General features: G+C 32.0%; 1 protein-coding gene across 2 annotated transcripts in view; it reads right to left on the reverse strand.

Moving 5' to 3' along the window:
- The window catches only part of LOC143083326 (uncharacterized), a 44885-nt gene that overhangs the window by 14189 nt on the left and 14978 nt on the right, over nucleotides 1-15718 (reverse strand). For both annotated transcript variants that reach the window (XM_076259587.1, XM_076259588.1), the window contains exons 2-3: nucleotides 15543-15712; nucleotides 2904-2981 (exon numbers count right to left, since the gene is read on the reverse strand). In XM_076259587.1, the coding sequence (XP_076115702.1) occupies nucleotides 2904-2981; nucleotides 15543-15585 (121 nt within the window). In that variant the 5' untranslated portion in view covers nucleotides 15586-15712. The remainder of the gene's footprint in view (nucleotides 1-2903; nucleotides 2982-15542; nucleotides 15713-15718) is intronic.

The following is a 15718-nucleotide window of genomic DNA, read 5'->3' on the forward strand; positions in this document are numbered from 1 at the left end:
AATTATTGGTGTAGAATTGTCCACGGCAAAGAAAATAAGTTGTCACACATTTGGTATAACTTTATGTTTTTAACATATTCACAGAATAATTGTATGTCTGAATGGGTTATGTTTATAAAAAATATTCTTGATACATGTGGTTATAGTAATATCTGTTTAGCACAAACTGGCTTTAGCACAAAATGACTGAGTAATAGTTTAAAACGACCAATTTCAACAAAACTGGCGTTCAGATAAATGTAATTCGTCAAAAGGTTTATCATATAGATTATATAAGGATAAGTTTGAATTCGAAAAAATATTTAGATATATTACCAGATAGAGATAGGTTTATATTTTGTTGGTGTAGAACTTTATCCTAGATTACCAATTGAAACTGGAACATGAATAGGTTTAGATAGAGAAATGAGATATTGTAATTTATGTCAATGTCAAGAATTAGGTGATGAATTTCATTTTCTTTTGAATTGTAGATCCCTAGACGACTCAAGAAAACTGTTTTTGGATAATTTTTATTGTAACAGAGTAAATATATTAAAATTTTGTAAATTATCACAAACAACACATAGAAATAAGTTTTAAAATATATGCAAAATTTATAAAGGTTATAAATTAAGTAGCAGGTCTTCCTGTTAAGCCTTTGTCTATTAGTTTTCTATTATAATTAAAACTTCTTGTATATATATATATAGAAATGTATATAAATAGTAATTGTAACATTTCTATTTTGTTATGTGCACAATTTATTTTCTATACTATGTATTATTATATCATTCTTTATACCAATGTGTATACAGTGGTTTTAAAGAATATAATTGTCTGTCTGTCTGTCTCAAATGGCAATCTTTTTGTTACTGATTGGATCAGCGATTCTCATTATCATTATTCGTGGGAGGAGGTCTTCATCTCATTTTGCACTGTGGATATTCAACCTTTTAGCGCTGGCCTGTCGTGATTTCTCGACAATGCATTTTTCAAAAGATCGTTCGATATTTTGTCCTTGTTTTTCGAATTTTATATTAATTAATTTGGTCTTGAGATTTTTAACTGCTCTATGAAATTTGTTGTCTAACATGGAAATTACTTTGAAAACTTTTGCGCTGGCTTTTCATTATCTCTCGACAACGCATTTTTTTAAATCACGATTGACAGTTTGTCCTCGTTTGTTTTTGGTGATAAACATGATCTTACAATTGTCGTGCTCTATGGTGTATTGTCTAGATCTCCAACGACAATCACTGTGTTACTGATTAGATTGGCGATTCTCATTACGATTATTTGTAGGAGGAGGTCTTCATCTCATTTTGTCCTGCGAATATTTAACCTTTTGCACTGGCCTTCCTTGGGTTTCTCGACCTTGTATTTTCTAAGTTATATTTACTGTTTTGTTATAGTCTTTCAAAATTTTAGCGTATATGTGACATTTTGTGCTGGTCTTTCGTAGATTTGACGACTTTACATAATCATAAGCATGTTTTACGTTAACTATTTTATCTGTTCTTTCGGACATTTGTGACTTTAAATAGTATTGTGCATTAAGCTTTATTTCTAAAGATAACAGAAAATGATTTTCAAGTGAAATAGATATAGAAATAAAATACCCCTATCAAGACCCTCATTACAGTGAAAGCAATCTAACAAAAAAGACCAAACCAACAATAGGCGGACGGACGGACGTATAAACATGATGATCATTATTTTTCTACCATATTTTATTAGATATCATAATAACACCAATGGATATAGGAAGATATGGTATGAGTGCCAATGAGACAAGTCTCCATCCAAATAACAATTTTAAATTAAAGTAAATCATTATAGGTCAATGTACGGCCTTCAACACACAGCATTGGCTCACACAGAACAACAAGCATGGTCGGTTGCCAAGACGAATCATTTCTCTTTAGCTCTAATAAAAATCTTTCAATAATTCTTTAATGAATTTTCAGTGGGTGCTTGTTAAAATTATACTTAAAACTAAAAATGTAATTACATATTTATTTGGAAACTTAAAAACCTTAAGACATAAAACGAGGAAAAAATAATGTTTTCATTTATAAATCAATACTTAAGCACTGATTCATAATGATAGCGTACTTAATAGTACCATGTTTATGTTTAATTCATACTTTCTAATGAAATCAACTCAATAATATTCTCTGTTTTATCGACAAATTAGGAAATGTGTCAAATTTCCTATTCAAATTGGTAAATGAATTACATGTAGGTGATCGTAGTATTGGATTTACACAATGATATCACTCCTGAACAGGTTGAAATTTTTTGTTCTCTCGGATATTTTTATTGATATGATGTTGTTTACAAAAATGCTACTGAACTATGTGCACTTAAATCAAGTTTTAGATTCAAGTCATGCCATTATCACGAGTATGTTCAGACGGTTTCATGACTTATTTGACAATGACGAAATATAATGACCAGGACCGCGTTCAATGTCGTAGCTGCTATGTAGTGCTACGTAGATTTTGACTTTTGAACATGTAGCTTAAGACTAGCTGCTACATATATATATATTACATTTGTATATTGATAGGCGCTGCGTAGCTGCTAAGTAGCTGCTACTATATTAAACTCAACTCAGTGCTACAAGTATCGGTACAGTAGATGTACCAGAGAACCATTCTAGTTCGTTTTGACTTACACTAACGATTTGTACGTTAACCACCGACTAAAAACAAATACGTCGCTATTGGGAAATGAGTTTATGTTCCATATTTTACAGGATTTCATGCTGGTCAATCATTTTAGTTTTCTAAATGTTATTTCATATCCATTTTGTTTGCTAAGGGTGTTAACGGGTATATAATCTATAAGGCATTGTTTAAGCATGTTGAATTGGTGTCCATGCAATAAGAAAATAAAATAGAAAAAAGTATACATACCTTTTGTGAAATTTGCAAGCAAGACCAGTGCAATGAAACTTAGTCCCATAGACAGTACCAAACGCTCATTCGAGTTTACTGAAAGAAAATATAAAATATATTTTATTATCCCCGGCTTAGTATATATCTAGGATTTTGATTGGTTAACGCACGTCGTTACAAAACCCATAGCCACTGGGTGTTGCTAACCCATATCCCCGGACGTTGCTAACCATTATTCCGGGGAACTTCACGCAAGTTTTCCTTAGTTCCATGATTGCTCCTTGTGAAATATTGAATTTTGTAGATTATCCATGATGTTTGCAATTAAATATTTAATTCATTAACGATTTTGTCCTATTATACCGATCATTTACACTCATTCCATTAAATGCATCACTTGAATGCCACATTTTCAAGGAATGGGACTACTGACCTAGCTATGCAAATGACCCACGTTGACGTCACACCATCTATGGCGTAACTCTCACAACATTGAGCGCCAAATTTGACTCAATCCAGTTTCTCTGTCTCCGTATTAAAAACGTCTTATATTTGACTACCTGTAGGGTTCTACCAAAGGTAGTACCCTACACCCCGTGAAAAATATGTAAAATTTCCAAATTTCAATAAAACTTTTTTAGATAATGAAAAAAACGTTGTTTTCACGTTACACTTTGTACCCGAATTTTCATAAAACTCGCCCGATTCGGACTAAGACCGGGGATAAATTTGTTATCTACGTTCATATCCGTAGATATGGATATTTTAACACCCTTCAGTACCCTGTACACCCTTCGGCTACGCCTCATGGTGTACTGGGGTACTTCAGGGTGTTAAAATATCCATATCTACGGATATGAACGTAGATAACTTATATTATTATTGTTTAACACCTGCTTATGTGTATACACTGCAATACTGTCAAGGGAAATAATTTCAGTAAAACCTGATACCACCTGTAAGGAGGGAAAATATTTAAACAATGGCTGTGTTCATACGTAACCTTGTCTAGCTGTCAATAATACCATGCACATTTTGACTCTGCTTTTAAAATGCATAATATAAATCACCGTTATATTCCTTGTTCAAGTTAGTTGTCGTGCTATAAGTAGCTAGTCATAACGTGTTTTGTGCTGTTTACTGACCGACACATGATCTCGAAAGGTTTCGTTTCTGCGAAGGAAAAAAAAAGTTTAACCCTATGACATTTTGTGATTGTATCAGTTTAACCAAACCATGTGTTTCTTCCCTTTTTCATTTTCAAGTGTCAATTAATGTGAATTATGTGGATGTTAGTGTTTCTTTTATCATGTTTATGTGTTAGGTATGTTTCTTAAATTTTTTAACAGCAAATCCATACATTGTACCTTAAATCGTGTAGGATTAAAACAACGAAACAGAGATCTAGTTGCAGACACTTAATAAAGGCCATAGTAGTATACTGCTGTTCGAAAGTCATAGATCGATTGCGAGAAAGGATACAACAGAAACATTTAAGTGCAACAAAAAAACAAACGACAATGTAACATACAGAAACAAACTGTAAGATAACAACTGCCATTTTCCTGACTTAGTACTTAAGAAAAAAAAGGTGGGTTTAACCTGGTATTGTGGCTAGCCAAACCACGCAGTAAGAAAGGCGATACAAACGATGTCAAATAAACATCATAATTCATAGAAAATGGACAAGCAAAAGACATCAACTTAATAAAACGAAATACAAAACCAAACCAAAAACAGGAGCAGAAGCTCAAAAATTACATCCAACCTAAGAATTATGAAGGGTTTAAACTAATGCTGAGGATTTCGACCTTTCATTTAATTCCTATACTTGAATCACTTGAATTAAAACATATTCTTAAACAATATGAAATAGGTCAACTATTGGTTTGTTCTATAAGATTCCTTTCTAAGGCAAAAGCAAAAACAGAATGTTTTAATATAACTATAGGATATCTTGTTTTGTCTTCTTTAATCAATTATTCTCTTGATTATTGAATCTGAATATAACAGGAAGATAAACTTTTGCATCAATTTAGCTTCCTTGTCCTATTTAGAGTTATCTTTTTTTTTTTAGATTTATAAACACGTCTTCTTAGTGCAAAATATATTGATTACATTTTTTAAGGTAGAATTGTCGTATTTTGTATAGAATATCATACTCGATCACATTTTATATTAAAACTTTTTGAATATCTATTTGTAACATAAACAACAAGATGCATACGGTGAACTGGGAATTAATATATACTCTTTTGTTTTATTGCATTGTATTTGTATTTGAATTTCACTTAAATAGCGTGTTAGAATTAATAAAACGCCCAGAATTGTGTTTAATAAGTTCGGTTGCAGTGGGGTTTAAACTTTTGCTTTTTGATAAAAGTCGCAGACTTTTTCTTCGTTCCGAGATGACAAACAGCAAAAAAGGGCTGTTCTTTGATTTGGATTTGTCCGTATTGTTTCGAATTTGTAGAAAGAATCGGTACACAATAAAAAAAAATCTAAAAGATGTAAATAAACTCATAATAGATACCAGGATTAAAATTTTATATTTACGCCAGACGCGCGTTTCGTCTTCAAAAGACTCATCAGTGACGCTCGAATCAAAAAATGTTTTAAAGCCGAAATAAATTACGAAGTTGAAGAGCACTGAGGACCAAACATCCCTAAATGTTTTGCCAAATAATTAAGATAATAAGATAAGATAATCTATTCCTGAGGTAGACGAGCCTTAGTTTTTCAAAAATTCAAAGCTGTGTTTACAGTTAATTTATAATTATGAACATATCAATAATAACTCAATACATAAGTACTGACTACTGGACCGGTGATACCCTCGGGGAAATAAATACATGTATCCACCACCAGTGGCATCGATCCAGTGGTTGCAAATAAACTCATAATAGATACCAGGATTAAAATATATATTTACGCCAGAGGCGCGTTTCGTCTTCAAAAGACTCATCAGTGACGAATCAAGAAATGTTTAAAAGGCCAAATAAAGTACGAAGTTGAAGAGCATTGGGGACCAAACATTCTTAAATGTTTTTGCCAAATATAGCTAAGATAATCTATTCCTTAGTTTTTCAAAAATTCAAAGTTTTGTTAATAGTTAATTTATAATTATGAACATATCAATGATAACTCAAGTCAACACAGAAGTGCTGACTACTGGGCTAGTGATACCCTCGGGGAAGTAGAGTCGATGTTGAATGTAACTTATGTATTAGAACTTTGTAGAGTGTAATAAAAAGAAATAAAATAGTTTTGTGTTTTCTTCATGGGCTATGTATCACATGCATATAACATAAAATTGGGGAAGCTCTACAGACAAATCCAAATTAAAGAACAGCTGGTACATTAAGTTTAGAGATGTTGTACTTTTAAGGTTTAAGATGTAAAGTATGTTTTTGTATTCTATTTTTACTATAACTATTTCATGGTAAAAAATATTTTTCACAAATATATCTTTTTTTTTTTACTATATATTCATCAAAAAGATGCCAATCGAATTATTTTCCTTTGTTAAGCAAGCTGGTAAACCCCTTAGGAGATTATGGAGACTTACATCTGCGAGAAAATATAATTCCATTGATGTGGGGAATTTAAATCATACAAAATTCAATTTAAAGTAGGATATCTGATGATTGCTCTGATAAATTGTGAGGCTTCATTGTCGTCTTATAAATAAGAAGAAAGAATAAATGATTTCATTCGCGCCAATTTTGAATCGATATCAATTTGAACAACTTCGAGATCATGATGAAGACTTTCATCAATAATTTACATTTTCTTATATTCAAATAAGTGAGAGCTATAAACGACAAACAATTATCTCATTTTCCCACGTTCATGATAACAACTACATGTATGTAGCACACAATTCAGGTATTTTACTTCTAGAAAAGATAAACTTCTTATTATATAGCTATGGGTTTTCTTATTATTGAAGGCCCTGTGTCACTTGTTGAAAGTTGTCTCATTGGAAAGCATACTACATCTTGTACTATGTATTCTTAATTCTGATTTGGGGTTTTCTTTTGTCACAATAGGGATCTGGGATTTTCATTCTTTAGCATGTTTTTTTTTACAAAGGTCAAAAGTCAATAAGTCAGAGGTGAATATTACTGTAAAATGAGCCTAGGCTCCGTGTTGCAGACCGTACCTTGACCTATAAAGGTTTATTTTTATAAATTGTGACTTGAACTCATACATGTACCACATCTTCCTATATCTAATGACTTCTCAGACAATTGTTTTTTGTCTTGAACTTTTACATCGATAATTTGCGGTCTTCTATTTCCAAACTATGTTTATTGTCATCATTTCATGATAAACGTGAATTAACAATCATGTATGAACAATTCAAAAACAAAACTACCAGGAACCATTTTGAAGTCAGTAACAAACGACAAGTGTTTACCTATAATTATAAAAAAAATGCCAATGAGACAACTCTTCACACGAGACCAAATAACAAATATAGGTCATCGTTCGGCCTTCAACAATGAGCAAATCCCATACCGCATAGTCATCTTTGCATACTTTAAATTACCACGAGTTGTAGAAAATAATTTGAAACTATCACATTTATGCCGCCAACACCTAATCTCAGAAATGAGATAAAACACAATTTACTAAATTGGGGCAAAAAGTGTTGTCCATTTATCATCATTAAATACTTTCAACAAAAGAAACCTTAAAAACTAAAACAATGAACGGGATCAAGATAAAAGTTATATAAACTTCATTAAAAATATAAACTATATATGTAAATGTTGGAGAGATATTGTTTCAAACGAATCTTGTAGTTCTGATCGGTCGATTCCCATAAAATAAATAAAATAATAACTTTTTTCCTAAATATTCCTATTTGATTAAATTTTGTAAAATGATGCTGACGATATATTTGAAACACTAAAGAAATACATGTATATCTCCGAAAAAGATTATATAATATGATCAGAAATTAATTAAACGAATAAGAGAACTAGGACTTTACCATATTAATAAAATCAATGTAGATTACGAACGTGATGTAGAACAGCGTCAAGTTTGACAGATTTCCTTATTTAGCATCCTTTTATTGTAGTTTTAGAATACTTGTGTCTATTTGTTGCTGTCAAGTCGGAAGCACTCGAATGGCTTTTATAGGCGTACTTGACTCCAACACTTCATAGACAATAATTCTTTATGACAACTTTCCCTGATGGAATGTAACGTCAATACCGATATTTCTGCTGTCAATTATTAAATGATTACTCATGAATAATAAATATCAATTTAAGAAATGGCCACAATCAGACAGTTTCTTGTGAAACTCTGGGTAATATATCAAACCAAACCTGCTAAATTCAATTATTAACGGTAATGTTGATTCCAAATTGATCTAAATTTCATTGCATAGCAATTCTAAAGGGACAGCTGATTTCCAAGAGAAACTTAAAAATAATCAAATATTGAACTTTTATGATTTTATTAAACGTGATTTCATGATTTGCTAATCCCCTGTTTTATTGTTAGTGAGGGAATAAAACAATTAGAAGAGATAATTGAACAATGACGTCATAATAATTGAAATCGACATTGAAATTAGAGACCAATATAGCTTATATTACACAATTCATATAACAGCTGATCACTGTAGCATAGGAACTTAAATCAAAATAGCTTTAACAATTTTCAAAGAACAATTGTAATATATAAATACGTATTACAAAAAGAATAGCTAAACTTATTTTACTCGACAGGGCGCAATGAAATCGGCAAAGATATACGCTAGATTATAATAAAAATCCTTTGCCAGACACAACTCTTTCACTTTACGCTGGTTGTAATGTCATCTGGGCAAACAAGATACCTTTATTCTTGAACTAACGAGGGCATTGTGTTTGCTTTAATGATACATATACAAGCATCTTTGGTCCCAATAGATTAGCATGTAACAAAAACAAGCTTTCAATATAAGTACTACAAATTGGTTCTTCTTGTCTTTTGTCTTTTTTATGTTTATTTTTGTTTCAAATAATGATTTTTTCGCGTTTATGCTACATGTATTGGGATAATTATACGCTTGTCTTAATGGCGTGGATTTAAACACCCGTACGACAGTAAACAATAAACAAAACCTTATCAAGTTGTTAGCTATACAAAGTCATGAAAAAAACGAACTAACCAACAGACTAATGTAAGATACCATGCTCCGGGGACAGATACATGTACATACATTATGTAATGGGGTAAACATGGAATGGGTCCTCAACCCTCCCCTAACCTGATAGTGGTGTAACAGCGTAATACAATGTATAAGGAACATTTTTGAAAAGCTTGTATTTATTACCGATTTGATCATGACTTCAGCCGTTTCTAAATATTTTTTTTAATTGTTTAAAGGTTACATGTATGTTGTAAGGCCACGTTCCCATCTAAAGAAACGGAGCACCAACAAACATGTTTACCAAGCTGCAGTATGTGTGTGCCAAACCAAGTCGAGCCTTAATGTATTGGCTATTGCTAGTAAATGTCTTTCGTAATTGATATTTTGTTTATTGTTTTAGTTCAAATTAAGCCGTTGATCTTTTTCTCTTCAAATCAGTTGTTTTATTTGTCGTTCCGGGATTTCTATAAAATAATATTTGGGATGCGTTTTGTTCTTATTGAAGGTCTTTAAGATATTTGTCTCATTTTGCACTAAAACTCCATCTCCTCATTTTTATAATGAATGCTTGAAGTTCACTAACAGTGAATCTTGTATGTATTAGTGTGATCAATATGTTTTATCGAAGGATCTGCTTACCCTTCCGGAGCACATGAGATCACCCCTAGTTTTGATGGGGTTCGTGTTGTTTATTCTTTAGTTTTCTATGTTGTATCATGTGTACTATTGTTTGTTTGTTTGTCTTTTTCATTTTAAGCCATGGCGTTGTCAGTTTATTTTAGATTTATGAGTTTGACTGTCCCTTTGGTATCTTTCGTCCCTCTTTTATAGCCTTTTTCTGTTTTTACATATGAAGCAAGCTGCTTAATCAAATATTACGAACATCTTGTTAAGTTCTGAGTACATAGAACAGTTTGTACCATTCCATTACAGTTCCACTTCAGCCCGAATGTCTGAAAAATGTGCTTAAAGTATCTTTTTTAAACGTGCTACATTATAAATAATTGAACAAATGCTGTGTCAATGAATCACCAATTGGTTAATTGTTGACGGGATTCAATTCAAACGAAATACTTGTTCATTTGAATTTGACAGAAATGTACTTTTTCGTAGCGATCGAACTGCAGTGCTATTGTCTGCGAATAGGTCGGTTCAATACTTCGTTTGATACCTATTCTACAACTAGAAATTGAAAATAGACTGTAAATATAGATGTTGCGTGTCAAAAATGCTTATATAAGTATACAGAATTAGGTTAATGAAAGGTTTACCTTGCCATACATGTAAATCTTCTCAGTTTGCACTGACACAAAATTGCAGAATTTCATGGAGTAATTCTGTGCTTTCGGCAAAAGATTGATATTTAATTGTAGCACTATATCTTATTTTCATTAACGTATAGGAATAATATTTTCCGAATCATTTTATCTTTGATTCTTCCATGTTGCTATGTATTTGGTATAAAATCAATAGGATATATTTACAAGTCATTAAAGAATTATTCATTTGTCTACTCGTTCAACTTTTCCCAGAAAAACAGATAACTGTAATTTTTAGATTTAAACAGTGTCAACCAGGAAGACAAAAAAGTATGCCATTAACGATTCGATATGGAATGCAACTATCAGAGCTAACTAGGCATAATTTCACGTTGAATGAACTGAACCCTTGGTTGATTTTGCTTTTATTTTTTGGTCTATCTTTGGTCATATAGTTCACGACTTGTTTAGGTACTTAAACTTATTTGCGTTTGCTTTACTTATATTTGGCTTTAGGCTTTCATGGTGAAGGCAAATTACTAAGATAAGCGCAACAGTCGGGGTATTGTATAGCTGACTATGCGGTATGGGCTTTGCTCATTGTTGAAGGTAGTACGGTGCCCTATAGTTGTTAAAGTCTGCGTCATTTTGGTCTCTTGTGGACAGTTGTCTCATTGGCAATCATACCACGTCTTCTTTTTTATATTATGAAATTAATAAAGTATCATATTCATTTTGGTTTTAACCTCAATAAAAGAAATACCAGCTACAGTAACATTAGTATGAAGACCGTCTCATGATAGAAAAAGAAACCTGTTGAACTAAAGAAAATATTCTTTTTCCAATATAAAAATAAGAAGATGTGGCATGATTCCAATTGATGAGGCAACTTATAACCAGCGACCAACTACCGATGATCATTTGGTTATGTCGTTATTCTTCAAACAGGTATGAAGTTCAAAGCAAAGCAACTAACAAAAGGAAAAATAAAAATCTTTCCCCAGTACACATATGCTCCATCCGCACTATCATGTTCAGTGGACCGTGAAATTGGGGTAAAATCTCTAATTGGCATTAAAATTAGAAAGATCATGTCATAGGGAACATGTGTCGTGGTTTTGATGAAGTTGATTGGACTTCAACTTCATCAAAAACTACCTCGACCAAAAACTTTAACCTGAAGCGGGACAGACGGACGGACGGACGGACGGACGAACGAACGAACGAACAGACGGACGTACAGACCAGAAAACATAAGGCCCATAAATGGGGCATAAAAAATCCCAATAACCGACAAGAATGTCAATCAATACACACCCATCTGATTTAGTGTACAGAGGTTATGAACAATACAAGAACGAGTTAATGAACGGCCTTGTGCAATGGCAAACTATAATCAGTGACAGGATATAGGATCATAAGTGCTTATTCACTGTATAGCAATCCAAAGTCAGTCCACGCATTGTATTTATTCATGGATCTCGAGTGTGAATCTAGTTTACTTTACAGTTTTTGGATAATACATTTTGCGTTAAGATACAAAATAGAAAATTAAACATATATGACTAAAAAAATAACTTATGCAAAGCTACAATAACAATGGCGTTGGAATTAAACCATAATCTTACAGCCAAAAAACTATTATGTTTAAATAATGAAATAAGTGATACTGCCTTACCAATGAAACTGGCAAATAAAAAAGCAAAGATAGGAAAAAGAGGAAGTGGAAATCAAATACCATTTGACGAAAGGAAACAGACAACTCAAGGTAAAAATAATACGCCGAAAAAACACATATTCAACAAAACACTGCACACATTCAAATTTAAAGACATAAAAGCAAAATAGATCCAAAAAAACACAAAGGGCTAGTAAACTCAAGCAAAATTACATATGTTCGTTGCTTCTGAATTGATATTGTTTCCATGATGTGATGTGAATAATGAAATGAAAATTATATAGAATGAAATTCAAAACAGTGTGGCTGTGGCCATTGATTGACACATTAAATTCATCCATTGACTGGGACAATTTACGTGAACGTTTGTCTGTAACAACCACTGTTCACGACGTACCTACGATAGACATTTAAACTGTGGGGTCACCAAAGGTTTCTTAACGCCTTTAATTATAAAATAATTCGAAAAATTAATCAGGAATAACCTTTATGTTTTGATTTATATAATTGATATAAATCAAAACATCGTGTTATTTCTGATTAATTTTTCGAATTACTTTATTAAGGTGTTGAGAACCTTTGGTGACCCCATAGTTTAAGTGTCTTTAAAAAGTACATAGTGAGCAGTGGTCGTTACATACAAACGTTCACCTAAATTGTCCCAGTCAATGGATGAATTTAATGTGTCAATCAATGGCCACAGCCACACTGTTTTGAATTTCATTCTATACATTTACCTTCTTCAAGGTAATAAAAAAAATACTAAAGAAGAAATGGCATTGCAATTTAATCGGTCAAATTTGATCAAAGACGGAGAAGACGGGTTGTTTTTATAGTATTTATAGGTCATGTCTTTTGTTTAAAAGTTTTTTTTCGCAAAACATGTTGGCACTTCTCAAGATTTGAACCTTAAGGAGGTTTTCCTAAAAGACATGACGATACATGTATCGTCCGTCTATATTGCAGTTACAAATATTAACCAATCGGGTTTTTATCCTTTTCTTACAATCGGCTTTTTTTTCCTGTTTACTATTATAGAATATATGACTTCTATTTCAATATCAAAATATTATTTCAAAATAAACTGTCGTCAACATGGAGCGGAAACTTCATCTGCAAAACATTGTTTTGTCAACACATTAATGAAGTTCAACATTAAAAATTTCGTCACACATGGTAATTGTTGCTTTTTTTGACTGCAGTTCCTTATAACTGCCAAACATTCTCTAATTGACTCTGGCAGATATTTGATATCAAAATATTTTTTCAAATATAATTATGATCTCGATTTTCAAACTCCAGGGATATAAATTGCTGAAGCTCCAGTGATCCTTTTTGTCTTTTATACAATGAATTAAAACCAGCTATTCTTAAAGTACATGTCGAACTTGAAACAACAACAAATCTATGCTATGAAATAAGATATGATACTAATTACATCGGAGGAACCAGAATTATAAGGATCGACGGATAAGATTGTCTTTTTTATCAGGTACCAATCGACAGAATATTGGCTGTACTTTGTAGCAACTCCTCTCTCTTCCCCTACACTTATCTTTTGTTTAGGTCCTTTTTCATTTGATCCTTTCAAATTGTGTAGGTTTCTTGATATTAAAAACTGTCAGTTGCTAGCTTACTCACAAATGTTTTACCAAAAGATCACGCCAATTTAAAAGCCTTGAACTGGCAACAATATATGTTATTCGGGATCTTTTACAGTGTATATAAATGGACTTCTCTGATATTTGCTGACTCTGCTTGTATATCACCTGAGACGCTGGGCGAAGGTGATAAAGGGCAATGATATTCATTTGTTAAATCTTCGTTTTTTTAATTCACAGTAACCAAACACGTACACAATTAGCCGGGATATTTCACGCTGGTGAAATACACGTGTATATTACATTACAAAAAAATATTTTAAACGCCCAAATGAAGATAACTACTGAATAATAAAAATAAGAAGTGTTCACACTGAATGGATAATAAATGGCAATCATACCATATCTTCTTATTTTGAAATCCTAAACAACAATCACTCACCAACTGGAAGTTGATATACTAACAAAAGAGAATGTGTCTGTATTGTCAGAAGGAAATTTGTAGCAGTTAGAATAATATCTTTCTTTTTTTTTTTTATAATAATGTTCTCCGATAATAATTCAAATCAGGTCAAAGTTGGCGAAAAATTTCTCACACAATTCTTCCAAGTTTCAGGATGTCATGTCTAACTATTGCTACAGTAAACTACATGCAAAAGACATAATTGAAGGATGATATAGCATTAAAGACCAAAACTGACTTATTAGGATCGACGGATAAGATTGTCTTTTTTATCAGGTACCAATCGGCTGTACTTTGTAGTGCAAAATAAGTTTAGATACATCTGGGAACAGTATAGTCAATATATATATATGTTCCTGGATACATGTATGATAGTCAAGAATGTTTAATGATAATCAGGAACATATTTTAAATAAGCCGGATAATAAAACCAGTTTAGAAAAGACTTTTAATTTGAGTGTTGACAGTAATAAAATCTAAGACTGAATTTTCCTATTACTCACTTCAATCTTGTATCGGTAAATGAAAATCAATAAGCAGCAATAATATGTCTTCCGTGTTATAAATGTTATGGATATGTCTTTATTTTATCTAAAAACATGTGAAGCGGGCTAACAAAAAAAAATGACGCTATTGATCTGAAATTAATTTGGTAAATTTTTCATTGTTCAGTACGGTTAGAGAAAGAAAAAGATTCAGAAAATAACACAATATTTCAAACGCTAGAAAAGCTTTTTGATGAGTTTACCGCATCTAGAATACCAAAACTTAAACATTTGAAATACAATTGAGAATGGAAATAGGGAATGTGTCAAAGAGATTATTACCCGACCAGCGATAAGAAAACAGACGAAAGCCACCAATTTGTCTTCAACACAGCAAGAAAATCCCGCATCCGTAGCCGGGTTTCAGCTCGCCCCTAAGCAAAATGTGTACTCGTTCATTGAAAATGGACGTCACACTAAACTCTAAAACATATAAATGAACCAAAAATCCAAAAGAAATCATGACAAACAAGTCAAACAAGGGCGATAAGCTCATGACTTTGGACAGGCGCGAACATACGGCGGTACATGTGTTGTGAGTTCTCAACCCTCCCCTTTACCTCAAGCCAATGAAAAAAAACGAATACACAGCAATACACATGTTGTAAAAATAGGCTCAAAAGAAGTCTGAGTCCGAAGCCAGGTTTGTAAAAATAAGTGCCATGTAACTTTGATTAAAGGGCTATGGTTATTTTGGCCATGATATTGAATCTTGATTTCTAATCTATAGAAATAAAATTTTGAAATCGGATCTCGCATTATCCTTTCATAGATCAAATCCTTTATTACTGTAATTAAGTTTTCGTTGTAACAATGTTCCGTTTTCAGCATCATGAAAATGTATGATCAAAATATCAAATGTTCAATTAAGTTTCTGGATAATATTTTCTATTGTAAAAAGATTACAGTACAATAATAATGATACAATGTAAATTGAATGTAAATGTAACTTACCAGTTTTGATGTAATGTATTGACAAAGTAATCCAAATAGACATCTTAAGCCATCTGGTCTTATGAAATTTACATTTCACATTTCACTTAATAATAATGATGTAATTCCATCTTTTTATCTCCATTTCAATGTGTGTAATTCTATTCCAATTTCAATTATTCATTTCACATCTGAAA

This window comes from Mytilus galloprovincialis, chromosome 7 (genome assembly GCF_965363235.1).
Source record: "Mytilus galloprovincialis chromosome 7, xbMytGall1.hap1.1, whole genome shotgun sequence".
Lineage (NCBI taxonomy): Eukaryota > Metazoa > Mollusca > Bivalvia > Mytilida > Mytilidae > Mytilus > Mytilus galloprovincialis.